The 14,348-nt window shown below is 37.6% G+C and overlaps 1 protein-coding gene across 3 annotated transcripts in view; it reads right to left on the reverse strand.

Annotated features, from left to right (window-relative positions):
* Window positions 1-14,348, reverse strand: part of AFAP1 (actin filament associated protein 1) — a 251,402-nt gene that overhangs the window by 120,826 nt on the left and 116,228 nt on the right. For all 3 annotated transcript variants that reach the window (XM_020992125.2, XM_078148735.1, XM_020992127.2), the window contains exon 5: window positions 1,640-1,851. In XM_020992125.2, the coding sequence (XP_020847784.1) occupies window positions 1,640-1,851 (212 nt within the window). The remainder of the gene's footprint in view (window positions 1-1,639; window positions 1,852-14,348) is intronic.

Consider the following 14,348-nt stretch of genomic DNA (forward strand, 5'->3'; position numbering starts at 1 on the left):
CTGGCAATTTGTTGTCTGAATCATAAAAGGCATTCTTATTCAGATACAGAATGGCCTCCAAAGTCCATTCAAACTCTGAGATTCTGTGAAACAGAGGCGTTTGGGGGCCATAAAGCTTGAGAGGAAGAGAATTTGCTCGGTTTTGGATATGATGAATTTGTAATGTGAGCAGAGAACCTGCCTCGAGACATGCAGCACTGGCTATCAGAAATAAGGGTTTAGAGGGGGCAGCGAGGTGGCGCAGTAGATAGAGCTCTGGCCTTGTAGTCAGGAGGACCTGAGTTCAAATCTGGCCTTGGACACTTGACACATATTAGCTATGTGATCCTGAGCAAGTCACTTAACCCCAATCGCCTCACCAAAAAGGAAAAAAAAAAGGGGTCTAATGTAGAAGAGAGACTGAGATGAATCTATAAATTTGATTGTCATTTACAGGAAAGTGATCATTGAAGCCACAGATGAAATTATCAAAGCAGGGAGTAGAAAAAAGAGAAAAAAGATGAAGGAGAGAGCCTTGGGGGGGCATTTATGCTTAGTGGGTGAGCAAAGAAAACGAGAAGGCACAGTCAAAAAGCTTGAAGAACAAACATAATAAATAGTGCAGAATCTCGGAAGGCAAAAGAGAAGAAAATATCTATAAGAGAATGGTCCATGGCATCAAATGTCAGAAAAAAGGTTAAGAAGGATGAGTACTGCCAGAGGCCATTAGATTTGGCAATAACATGTAGCTGAATCATGCTGGTTTGGAAAGGCAATATCACATTGACAGTAAAATACAAATACCCCCAAACCAAGGGCATCTGGAAAAAGATGAATGGATTTAAAGACTAGTGCCATATGGAACCACAATGATCTGAGGGGTGTGCCCTCACATGTCATAGACCTAATATTTTTTAAAAGGCAGATTTACAACTGATAATGCAGTGCATGCGTATTTGATTTGCAGAAGGATTCTTTTCTTTTCCTATGAATAATAAGCTCATCTCAAGGAAGGGAACTACTGGGGGTGGGGGAGGTATCAAGAGTCCTAGATTCTATTCCTTCCATTGACTGTGTGACCTTGGGTGATTTCACTTCAAGCCTCTCAACACAGTTTCCTCATCTGCAAAATGAAGGGACCAAAGTAGGTGATAATGGATGAGATTTATGTAACAAAATTAAGGTTTATAGAATACTTTCTTCATAATAACTTTGGTATTGTAAGCAGCCCAAATATTAGTGTTCAAATTTCACAGATAAGGAAATCAAGGCACAGAGAGGGGAAGAGAATTGCTCAAGGTCACATATCTGATAAGTAGAAGAAATGAAACTAGAAGGCCTTTTCAATTCTACCATAAAAAATGATTTATATTAATAATTTTTGATGCTGTCATTTCTTAATATTTGTTGAATCAAGCTGAGTCAAATTTAATTTAAAATGTCATTCAATAAGCAAAACTTCAATTTACACATAACTTTCTGGGCTCACTTGCTTGACATACAGCTGTCAGGAAGTCATTCAATACCTTAGTGCTTTGGTTTCCTCCCCTTTCTCAAAGTGAATATTGATTCTGAATGTGCAAACAATGGGTAATGCATTAGAATTTGTCTATACGCTAGGGTAGATTTTACTTAAAACTATCTGTTCCAAAAGTTTTACCAGTAGTTTGGTATCTTTGATGACACAAAGCAGCTTGGTCCACTGTCCAAACCGTTTCTTTCTTAAGAGGAATGCACAGATTTTAGCATCTTTCACAAGATCCATGGAGGCTTCGTCTGATGGCCACTGGTGTCTCGTCTTCTTCCCTTTCCCATCTTCTTCTTCTTCATCATATGATTCATATGAACTGCTCATTGCATCCGAATCATAATCTTTCAAGAAACAGCAAAGTAGACCAGTTAAAATAAGCTACCATGAAGAATGTCTACAACCTTGAAAAGCTAGAAGAATACTGTGTTATACTGCCCCCTCCACTACTCTGAATAGTTATAGGTTTCATGATGGGGGGAAACCAAGTTTTATGGCATCACACTTTACTCTCCACTTCCAGTATACTATACAATATCCTATGTATATAAATAAATAATAAACATATCGTTGGATTGAATGATAAACTGAGCCTTGTTTTGGTCATTTATTTCTACAAACTAGGAGTGTTGGGTGTTGGAAACTAAAATGACACCCATTTAAAAAATTAGAGATATTCTCAATCCGAATACTTCAATGACTGAAAATTTACTTGAAATAGGAAACGGCTTTTTAAAAATCCTTCTGCACATCATTTCCTTCACCAGATAACATCTAAGCAGTTCAAATTTATAGCAATTCACAGTTTACAAAGCACTTTACAGATATGATCAAATTAGCTCCAAACAACTGTCTTATGAGATAGCTAGCAAGGGACTCAGAAACGTAAGTTCAACACAGTGAAATAACTTATCCAATTCCATACTAGCAGCTCTGGTCTTGAAATCAGGAAACCTGACTTGAGTCTGGATAGAGATTTTCCCATTTACTGATTTTTTTAACTGGCTTTAAGTCACCCATCTCTTAAGAAGGTTTGCTCATCTTTAAAAAGTGAATGACAATACTTGAACTACCTACCTCTTTGTGTGGTTATGAACAAAGGACTTTGTAAACCTGAAAGTGCTGGGAAAATTATTGGAGTTCTTGTGATTACCATTAGTAGAGGTAGTGTTCTGCATCATTACTCACTGAAATGAAAGTCTCAAACAATTTGATGACCAAGAACCTTATGGTAAAAAACGAAGCAGCTCATAAAGAAATAAATTACCTTTTATTCCAGAATTAATTGGGCTAAAATAGACATAACAATGGATTGGAAGGCAAGAGGCCTAGAATTCTAGGCCAGGCTCCATTGTTTATCCAAGATGAATCACTTTAACTAGGAGAAACCATTCATTTTAGTCCTTACTTTCCATACCTGTAAACTAGAAGAAATAATCACTGTCCTGACAACCTTGAAGGGTTAATGTATGGTTCAGAGAAAATGACAGATGGAGAAAATCCTTTGGATTTTCCAAAGTAAAGTGCTCTGAAAGCATGAACAATGATTATTCGACAGTCAGGTGTGCTACACCATCCCATGATGAAAATCTCCAACCAATTCTTATTGAAAACCATGCAAAAAGCCAAAGGGGGAAACAAAACAACTTACAAAGCAAATGATGGGAAAATGAGGATATTTTGTGTGTTTTAGGTTTATTGAATTTTTCAATAATAGGCATATAACCACACAAATTCTAGCATCCTTAATTTACAGATGAGGAGACCAAAACGCAGAGGGATAAAATTACTTGCTCACAGGCTTAGGGCTGCAATCGAGTCAGGAATTAAACCAATGTTTGCTGACTCTAAATCCAGGTTGCTTTCCACTATACCACAGGGTTCTTTAATTACAACACAAACAAGTTACACAAGTCCAAGAACTGGCATAATTAAATTAAATCTATGGTAACCTAAAATGCCTAAGCAAACCAGCGTGACCCTCGTACTTCGGGACTGCTTGGGGTCACAGAAAGAGCTTACAGCTAAAAGAATGAGAGTCATACGCTAGTGATAACACTGTAAAGTGCAATAATCATGCTAGCACTCTACACCTCACAGGACTGTAGAAGGAAAGCACTATATGTGAATTATTAATAACTCCCTTCAAAAAAAATAAAGGAATATGGGGTTTGGGTTCAATGAAATGTCTTCTTTCTCCCATCCCAAATTCCTTTAAAAAAAATTAAATCAAGTCACTATCAAGTCAAGACATTTCAGTTATTTCTTATTTGGTCTCATCGAAGCCAAGGCAATACAATGTTCTAGGTTCTGGGAATACAAGGACAAAAATGAAAAACAGTCCCCATCAAGGAGACAACATTCTAGATATAAACACACATTTACTTTTCTGGAAAAAAAAGTTAGACAATTATCAAATTGTTATATTGGTTCATTTCAGTATTCATGTCATTGGAGAGAATAAAAAGTGTGAATGCTTCTGAGAACAAGAGTTCCAGGGTGGTTCTAAAGATTTTGTTCATTTCCATTAATCAGAACTATGGGGACTGAACCAGATACTAGATAGCATTTCTCGTATCATTCTCATTAAAATGCTGGACTCAAAGATACAAAATCTATATTCCAGGCTCTTTACATTTACAAGATGTGTGAGCTTAGAAAAATCACAAACTCACCCCAACCCTGTAAAGTCTCAACTAAAATCCCACCTTTTACAGGAAGCCTTCCCCAATGTCTCTTAATTCTAGTGCCTTTCTCTGTTAATTTCTTGTTTATCTTGTATATAGCTTGCTTTGCATATATATTTGCTTGTATGTTGTCTATCCCATTATATTATAAGCTCCTGGGCCAGCTAGGTGGCACAGTGGATAGAGCACCAGCCCTGAAGTCAGGAGGACCTGAGTTCAAATCCGGCTTCAGACCAAACACTTGACATTTAGCTGTGTGACCCTGGGAAAGTCACTTAACCCCAACTGCCTAAAAAGAATAAAAAGAAAAAATATATGTATTATAAGCTCCTTGAGGACAGGTACTGTCTTTTGCCTCATTTTTTGTCCTTGGCACTAGTACAATGCCTGACATACAGTAGGTGCTTAAAAATTTTTATTGACTCATGAATCCAATCAACAAATATATGTTAAGTGCCTTTTGGAGACAATTGTACTGTAGTAGGTACTAGGAGTACAAAAACAAAAACGAAGATTAGTCCTTAACCTCAAGGAATTTACATTCTATCAATCAGATATAACCTCTAAGCTTCAGTTTCCTCCTCTGTAAAATGGGGTTTATTATTATTCCTGATGCAGTCTACTTTAAAAGGTTGCTGTAGAAACGAAGCAGGTGAGATAACAGTATCTCTGTTGGGCAAGCTCAGGTCGCCTTGTTCAACTTGGACTAAGATGATGAGAAAGAAATGGCAGAACTAGCAGAAGGTAGAGTATTATGAATTCGCATATCTACATTGGACAGTGTTCTGCACCATTCCTTACAAAGATGGAAATGAGCTTAAGTTACCCATAGAGCTTCTCAGAATGAATAAATCCCATCCAATTAAAGGAACCAAAAAGCCCCAGCAGCTGTGCCCTCATTTTCTCCCCACCAGGAAAAGCCACATCATGAACCTGACCTTCAGATACTATGCCCATTCTCTCCTTGGAATGTTAATACATTCTACAATGTTGTGATTGATGTGTGAGGGAATAAGGGAGTGTACACACATTTAATTCCTTATATGTAGTCAGCCCTGGACCTTGTGTCTTGCAGGCCATTGAGCTACAGGGCTCACCCAAACATCTTGCCATGTTCCCTGTCGATTTATTAGTCTCTCTCCTTCCCTTATTCTCTACCAACACTTTCCACCTCTTGCTCTGAGAACCGTAATCAAATCAATATTACCATTGCTACTGAAAAGGGTACGACAATCAATTGTCAATCAAATGTCCTATGCTTCCACTTCACAATCCCAGGGATTCCCCAAACCAGATTTTTGCTCCCTGGCCATCATTTCCCTATATTGTCACTCCCGATTAGAATGCAAGCTTTTTGAGGGCAGGAACTGTTTCACTTTTGTCTTTGTATTCCTAGCACCTAGCACAATACCTAGTACACAAGATATATACAATAAATTCATTTTCATTTCTTCATTCACTGACTTAGCAAATAACTTTTAAGACCCTCCACAATGTAGCCCCATATTTCCAATCCAACCTTCTTTCTCAATATTCTCAATAAGAACTCTCCAATTCAGTCAGGCTGGTTTTCTCACAGTTTCCTCCCATCTCCAATCCACTTAATTCCCATATCCATTTATCCTGTAACTTATCCTATATAGTTCCTTTCTTCCATAGTCCCTTCCTCCATGAACCCAATAGCTTACCATAAAGTAGTGGTTGCAACCCCAAAGAAAGCTTCATATCAACCAGTAAACAAGTATTTTGTTGTTGCTGTTCAGTAGTTTCAATTGTGTCTGACTCCACGTGACCCTATTTGGGGTTTTCTCAGCAAAGATACTAGAGTGGTTACCATTTCCTTCTCCAGCTCATTTTATAGATGAGGAACTATTAAGTGATTTGCCCAGGGTCACACAGCTAGTAAGTGTCTGAGGTCAGATTTGAACATAGGAAGAAGTGTCTTTCTGACTCCAGGCACTACCCATTGTGCCACCTACCTGCCCCTTAAATATATTGATTATTGTACTAGGATTGCTGGAGAAAAAGCATCTGACTGACCAGTTTGCAGAAAGGCAGCATGTTAGAAGTGGGAAAGGTATGCTTCTAAGTCCAACGTCTTATTAGAATTGGTGGATCAACAGACTATGGTGGACTCAATCTATGGTCATTATGTATTAGCACAAGGCAGGAATAGGGAATACACAGAGCTGCTACAGAAGGCCAGAGCCTTGGGTATATGGGGTGAATCAGACACTCAGTATCCCAATATTTCCTGTATCTCACTTCCTGATGCAGATCCAAAGTGCCACTCCTATAACTGGCTTTCCACTTGCATTTCAGTCACTTAGATTTTTCTCCTCTGAAAAAATCCTAGGACTGACTCAGATAGGCCTGTTGGCTTACACATTTGTGTGGCTCCCAATTTGGACATCTGTCCTCACAAGGGACTACTAACCCTTCAACAACAGTGCTTAGCTTAACAACCAGACTATGTTGGTACATATTATTTAAAAAAAAAAAACAAAATAACCCTGGACTTAAAAGTGAGAACTGAGTACAAATCCCACTTCCCTTGCCTGTGACCCAGAGGAAGTCACTTAACCACCTTTAACCTCAGTTTTCTTATCTGGGAAAAAAAAAAGAAAAGGAGCCATTAATCCTTACTAAAAGCAAAGGCATCACCACAAACTAAAATGAAATCAGGTCTTTAAAGGCTGTGTAACTATAAGGTAAGGTACCCTCTAAATGTGAGGTATTATTATTATCCTTATAATTGGCTGTAGTGGTTAAATAGACTGACTGCCTCCTGCCCTGCTCTCTATTTCAAGTGTCCTGACCAGCCATGGAAGAGCACAGAGAAATGTGTGGGAGAATCCATTGTAGTGTGGTGGTCCAGGCTGGACAAAGTCCTGGGCTTGCCCAATATAGATAATGGATCTCATCTCCTTTTGAGGCTTTCATTGGCATGAAATAGGAGAGTTTTAAGAAATCAAGGAAAATGGGAGGATCATAACCCTTGGTGTTAAAAGGCAAGTGACTTGGTCAGAATTAAGAAGAGATACAACCTCAGCCCCCAACCCCAACCTTCCACCCCTCACTTTCTCATGCATTTTCTGAATGTTCCTAGGAGGGGTGGAGTTGTCAGAGAGACTAAAAATAGAACTGTGTAGGTTCTTTGTACATTTAATGTTGCTGTTGGTCAGGAAATACAGGCCAGAAAATGCTTTCATGGGCAGTCATCACCTTAAGGGGGAAGCCCTGACCGAGCCAAAATGTTCTTCAATAGACTTTATCCTTGCAACTACAACACATCACAACAAAGGCCAAAACCAGGCAAGCAAATACATTATGTAGCCTGGGCTTCCTTTCTGGAGAAACTGGCTATAGGAACATAATTCTTGAATAATTACTTTTCATCCAAATTTAAAGGAGAATAATTCTTTCACGGGTCAACTAGGTGGCACAGTGGATAGAGAACAAGGCCTGGAGTCAGAAAGACTCATTTTCCTGAGCTCAAATCTGGTCTCAGACATTTACTAGCTGTGTGACCCTAAACAAGACACTTAGCCTTGTTTGCCTCAGTTTCTTCATCTGCAAAATGAGATGGAAAAGGAAATAGCAAACCACTTCAGTATCTTTGCCAAGAAAATCTCAAATGTGGTCACAAAGAGTCAGACACAACTGAAGTGACTGAACAGCAATTCTTTCACAGGGTCTGAAAGATGTTATATCTAAAGTGATGAGGTCATAAAAGAGGTATCATGATCTACTGAAAAAAAAATCACTAGGTTGAAGGGTCAGAAGACCTAGGTTCAAATCCTAGATCACCTACTCCTGTGTCAACAGAGATTAAGGGGAAATAATGTTCCTTCTCTTTCTCTTGTACCTTATAATCCCTTCAGCTCTTGACCTTCCTGGGAATCAATTTCTTCATCTATAAAATAGGTTGGATTTAGTAGCTTTATGGTCCTATGAGTCCTGGTCTTACATCTTACTGGTTATGTGGCCTTGGGCCAATCACATCATCTCTCTGAACCTCAGAATGGGGATAACAGTCTGTAGTACAAGACTGCTATGAAGATCAAATGGGATAATGCTTGTACGATGTACAATGTACAATAATTTAGAGGGAGAAGCACCCTGAGCCATCACCTATTAGCCTACCCTCTTTATTTTACAGAGGCACAGAGGGGGAAAAACAACATATTATACAATTATCCAATCCCTATCTATCCTTTAAGACTCACACCAAATGTCATTTCAATCATAAAGATTTCCTTCATTCCTCCCCAACTAGAAATGATCTTTCAACTTCTGTGAATTAATGTTCTATTTTATACTCCACTTTTTATATTATAATACTGTAGCCTTACCATACTTATGAATTCCAGAGTTTGGACAGATCTTTAAAGTTCACAGGATCACAGAATTTAGAGCTGGAAGGGACCCAAAGACCATGGACCCCAACTCCTTCATTTTATGAATGAGGGAAATTAGTCTCAGTGATTTGTCCAAGGCCACACATGCCATGAGTTGCAGAGTGAGAACCTTCTAATTCCAAGCCTGGTGTTTTTTCCACTGTACAACCACACCCTTTTAGCTTATGTAGTCACTGAGTTCTTAATCTAGAGTCTTTGAACTTGTGAGGTTTGAAATATATAGATAGACAGATAGGTAATTGTATTTTGAAATAATTAGTTCCCTTTGCACTCTGTATTTTATTTTATGAACTTAAAAATAGTATTCCAAGAAGGAATCCAAATATTTCATTCTCCTCCCATCAAGTCATCTCCTCTGGGTTGTCTGGGCCCATAGCCTCTCTATTTGATTGCAAGCCCCTAGACACTAAGGACTATGTGTCTTTTTCATCTTTAAATCCACAACACCCAGTATGGTGCCTGCACAAAATAGATATTCCATAAGTATATGTGAAATTAAACTGCCTCAAATTATCCAGTACAAAGGGAAGAGCCAGTCAAAATGGCACTTGGTAATGTATTTAAACACCCACCTCCCAAGAGTCTTATGGCATCCTGAACACTAACAAAATCTAAGAACAAAGACCGGCTAATACTGTCAAAGCCAAGATGAAATGTAAAACCAACTTGGAGGAAAAATAAATCAAGGAACCTATAAAAGCAACTCCAAGATCAAGAAAAATGAAAAAGGCAATATAATCCATGACTGATTTAGGTCATCAATCAGAACAAAGCTAATCCATGCCTATTATTCTTCAAGGAATGGAAGGCAAGTTCTGGGTGCCACAGGCCATAAGAAATTTCTCAAATGCATATTATGAACTGAGGCACCATGTGGCGAGTCCCTGGTGACTGGATTGATCCCTGGGGCATTTAGCTCCACTGAGCTATTTCCTTTGGAATTAGCTTGAAGCAAATCAGTCACTGGCATGGTCTCAATCAGAGGAACAGGATGTGACAGGTTGGGCTACTCACAGTGACAGCTAGCTACAGTATTCATTTCAATAAATCAAACAGAAATGCCTACTAGCTCTTTGGAAGGCTGTGACCTCCTCTCACAGGCTACAGCTGAATGATTCAAACCCCAGGCAATAGACTTTTTACAAAGCTCAGCTTGCCAACAAGGAGAAAAGAGCTGCATGAAACTGAATTGAACCTGGGTCATGTATTTCAAACCATGCTTTAATTAACTTAATACTTTAAAACATCAAGGAAAGAATTCTATCAATCAATCATGTGAACAGTGAAAGTACTTCTTTCTATCAAAATGGATCTGTGTTACAATTGATTGTCATCATGAATTTTTTGAAGTTAAAAATCACTTCTGTTGGCCTTTCTGTTAATAAGCCACACCACACTTAACTAGCTAGATTGGTCCTTGAATGGCAGACACAGTCTTGCATAGGACCTACCCTCAAAAACCATCTAACATGGGAGAATGGGCCAGAGCTTCACCCCACCAGTTTATCCATCAAGAACCTACAATCCCCTCCAGAATATGATGAGGCACTGTAGAAGGAATTTGGTGGAGTAATTAGCTATTTTAAAACCAGGTAAGGATAAATATATTTTAAAATGTTTCATGGTAATAAGTGATGAACTTAATGTGTTTTTCCTAACAGTACTTTTAATACTTTCTTAATGAAATCGGCTGAATAAAAAAAAGGAAATTTATCAGTAGTTGACACTAATACATCCTGATTTCCCAAATACTTCTAGCCAGTAGTGTCCTTTTCCTTTAAGCCTTCTCTAGTACTTTGTTTAGAATAACTAGTAGCTGTCCAATATCTAAAACTATCTAACACCTAAAAGTATTTCTCAACCAGACTATGTGTTTCACACGTCTAGCACAGTACTCTACTCAAAATACACTCTTCATAAATGTTTATTGAATTACATCATTTTCAGAACCATAGTGAAAAAAAATTAATCTTATTTTATGTTAATTAAGAGATCTGTTTTGATACTTATTTCTCAAAAATTAAGATGACTTCTACAAAATATACTTTCTTCTTATAAGGGAAGATCATAGGATCATAAATGGAGAAAAATGAGGAAACTAAAGCTCAGATAAGTTTCATGACTTGTGCAGAGTTATACAGGTAGCAAGAATGGAACTTGAACTCCGGGTTTTTAGCTCCACATCTCATGTTTTCAACTGCACCATGTTTCCATTGATAGAGAATTTTTGTCCATTACATTCTAATTTATGGCTCTACCAGTGGGCCACCACTTTGCTAAAATGATGCTCTAAATTTAAATTTGGGGTGATACCGAAGATTGTCAGAGATGTGAAATGGCCCCATGACCCCCCCAAAATGTTCATAGCAGTAGTTTTCCTGGAAACAAAGTAATTGACCATTGATTAGAAAATGGCTAAATAAATTATGGTATATTAATATATTTTTTAAAATAATGTGCTATTAAGAAAACACGAGCATAATGAATACAGAGAAGCAAGAAAAGATTTATATGAACTGATTCAAAGTGAAGTGTAAGCAGACTAAAGAAAAACATATAAAATAACTACCATAATTTAAATAGAAAATTACAACCACCACACAATCATTGAAAATGAACATTGTAGCATATAGCACCTATCTCACATGGTTTTATTTTGCTTTACAAATTGCTTTGCAAATCCTAAAGAGTTATAGAAATGTTAACTATTAGAATTATGTTTCAAAAATATGAAGAACAAATTTGATCTCAAAGAAGGTTGTACAGTGGAAAGTGTGCTGGGCCTGAAGTCAAAAAGATCTGAGTTCAAATCTAATGTCAGACACTTACTAAGCTTTGTAACTCTAGGTAAATCACTTAATTATTTCTCAGCCTCATTTTCCTCATTTGTAAAGGTTATTGTGGAGATCAAATGAGATAATATTTGTAAAGCACTTAGCACAGTGCCTGGCACATAATAGCTGCTTAATAAATGTTTGTTTCCTTTCATCCGTCTTTCCTTCTATCTTGACCCTCTCCCTTGTAGAGGGGTCAGAGTTATGTAGTAGTGGAACAATGCATATGGTGTCAGATTTTTTTCAATGTACTAATACATTTTTCTGACTTTTTTCTTTCTTAAAAAGTCTTTCTTAAAAATTGAAGGAATTAGAGAAGGCAATGAGGAAACAAAGCTATCATTCTTTGCAGGTGATAATATGGTATACTCAGAAAATCTTAGAAAATCCACTAAAAAACTACTTGAAATAATTAACAACTTTAGCAAAGTTGCAGGATATAAAATAGACCTATACAAATCACTGGCATTTCTATATACTGCTAACAAAATTCAGCAACAAGAGACAGAAAGAGAAATTCCATTTAAAATAATTGTAGACAACATAAAATATTTGAGAGTCTACCTGCCAAGACAAACCCAGGAACTATATGAACACAAAATATTTTTTTCACAGAAATAAAGTAAGATCTAAATAATTGGAAAAATATCAGATGCTCATGGGTAGACGAAGCTAATATGATAAAAATGACCATTCTACCTTAATTAATTTACTTATTTAGTGTCATACCTGTCATTACCAAAAATTATTTTATAGAGCTGGAAAAATAATAAAATTCATCTGGAAAAACAAAAGGTCAAGAATATCAAAGGAATTAATGAAAAGAAATGCAATGGAAGGTAGCCTAGCCATAACAGATCTAAAACTGCAGCAAGCATCAAAACTATTTGATACTGGCTAAGATACAGAGTGGTGGAGGGTCAGCTAGGTGGCGCAATGGATAGAGCACCAGCCCCGGAATCAGGAAGACTTAAGTTCAAATTAGGCCTCAGACCAGACTCTTGACATTTTACTAGCTGTGTGACCCTAGGCAAGTCACTCAACCTCCATTGTGAAAGGAAGGAAGGAAGGAAGGAAGGAAGGAAGGAAGGAAGGAAGGAAGGAAGGAAGGACGGAAGGAGAGTGATAGATCAGTGGAATAGGTTAGGTACACAATACAAAGTAGTCAATGACCAATGACTATAGTAACCCAGTTGCGTAACAGCTCATCATCCCCTCTCCCTCACCTTCTCCTTCACCTTCTCCCTCTCCTTCTCGTTGGGGTTTACTGGCTAGATTTCTTTCTCAAAGACCAAGCCTTAAACCCAATTCACTCTGGAGCTCACAGATTGGACAGCAATAGGTCCCTGCCCAAGCACCATTTAATGGTTATTTTTTGGGCCTTCCTGGCTCAGAGTGAATGTAAATAGTAATTGTTTCTTTTTTTTGCCAGCAACCCCAAGGGTCTTCCCCTCCCAGTTTGATTTTTTTTTTTTTATCAAGGGGACATCCCTTAACACACTTCTTGAAGAAGCCTATTCACTGAATGGGTGTTGCCTCACTCAAAGTGAGAACCTGAAAAGACCTAAGCTTAAAAGGGCCAAGGTCTCACATTGCATTCTGAGTCATCTCCAGTGTCCTGATGAATATCTGGCCACTGGACCCAGATGGCTCTGGAGGAGAATGTGAAGCTGGTAACCTTGCACAGCCCTCACTCACTCAAATCAAAGCCAATTGCAAGTCATGTCATCATCTCCCTGATGTCATGGTTCTCTTCAAGGATGAAGGACAAAACACAATCTACTGTTTGATAAAACCAAAGACTACAGCTTCTGGAATAAGCACACACTATTCGGGGGAAAAAAAACTGCTGGGAAAATTGGAAAATAATATGGCAGAATATAGGCATATACCAACATATTATATCATATACCAAGATAAGGTCAAAATGAGTACATGATTTAGTCATAAAGGGTGAATCTATAAGCAAATTAGGAGAACAAGGCATACTTTAACTGTCTGATCCATGAAGAAGAGAAGAATTTATGACCAAACAAGAGATAGATAACATTATAAAATCCAAATTGGATAATTTTGATTACATTAAATTAAAAAGGTTTTGCACCAACAAAGCCAATGCAACCAAGATTAGAAGGAAACCAGAAAACTAGGGAACAATTTTTACAGTCAATGTCTATGATAAAGGCTTCATTTCTAAAATATATAGAGAACTGAGTTAAATTTATAAGAATACAAGTCACCCCCCAATTGACAAATGGTCAAAGCATATGAACAGGCAGTTTCCAGGTAAAGAAATTAAAGCTATCTATATTCATATGAAAAGATACTCTAAACCACTATTGATTAGAGAAATGCAAATTAAAAAAACTTTGAGGCACCACTTCATACCTATCAGATTGGCTAATATGACAAAAAAGGAAAATGATAAATGTTGAAGATGTGGGAAAATTGGAACACTAATGAATTGTTGATGAAGTTGTGAACTAATCTAACCATCCAAGAGAGCAATTCAGAACTATGCCCAAAGGACTATAAAATTGTATACCCTTTGATTCACCAATACCACTATTAGGTCTGTATCCCAAAGAGATTAAAAGAAAAAAAGGGGGCAGGGAGATGTACAAAAAATATTCATAGCAGCTTTTTTGTGGTGGCAAAGAATTGGAAATTGAGGCAATGCTCATCAGTTGGGGAATGGCTGAACAAGTTGCGATATATGAATGTCATGGAATACTATTGTGCTAAAAGAAATGATGAGCAGGAGGATTTCAGAAAAACGTGGAAAGACTTACACAAATTCATGCTGAGTGAAGTGAGCAGAACCAGAACATTATATACAATGACAGCAACACTGTGTGATGACCACTTTGATAGACTTAGCTTTTCTCAGCAATACAAT

This window comes from Phascolarctos cinereus, unplaced genomic scaffold (assembly GCF_003287225.1).
Source record: "Phascolarctos cinereus isolate Bilbo 61053 unplaced genomic scaffold, phaCin_HiC Scaffold_9;HRSCAF=440, whole genome shotgun sequence".
In the NCBI taxonomy this organism is placed as follows: Eukaryota; Metazoa; Chordata; class Mammalia; order Diprotodontia; family Phascolarctidae; genus Phascolarctos; species Phascolarctos cinereus.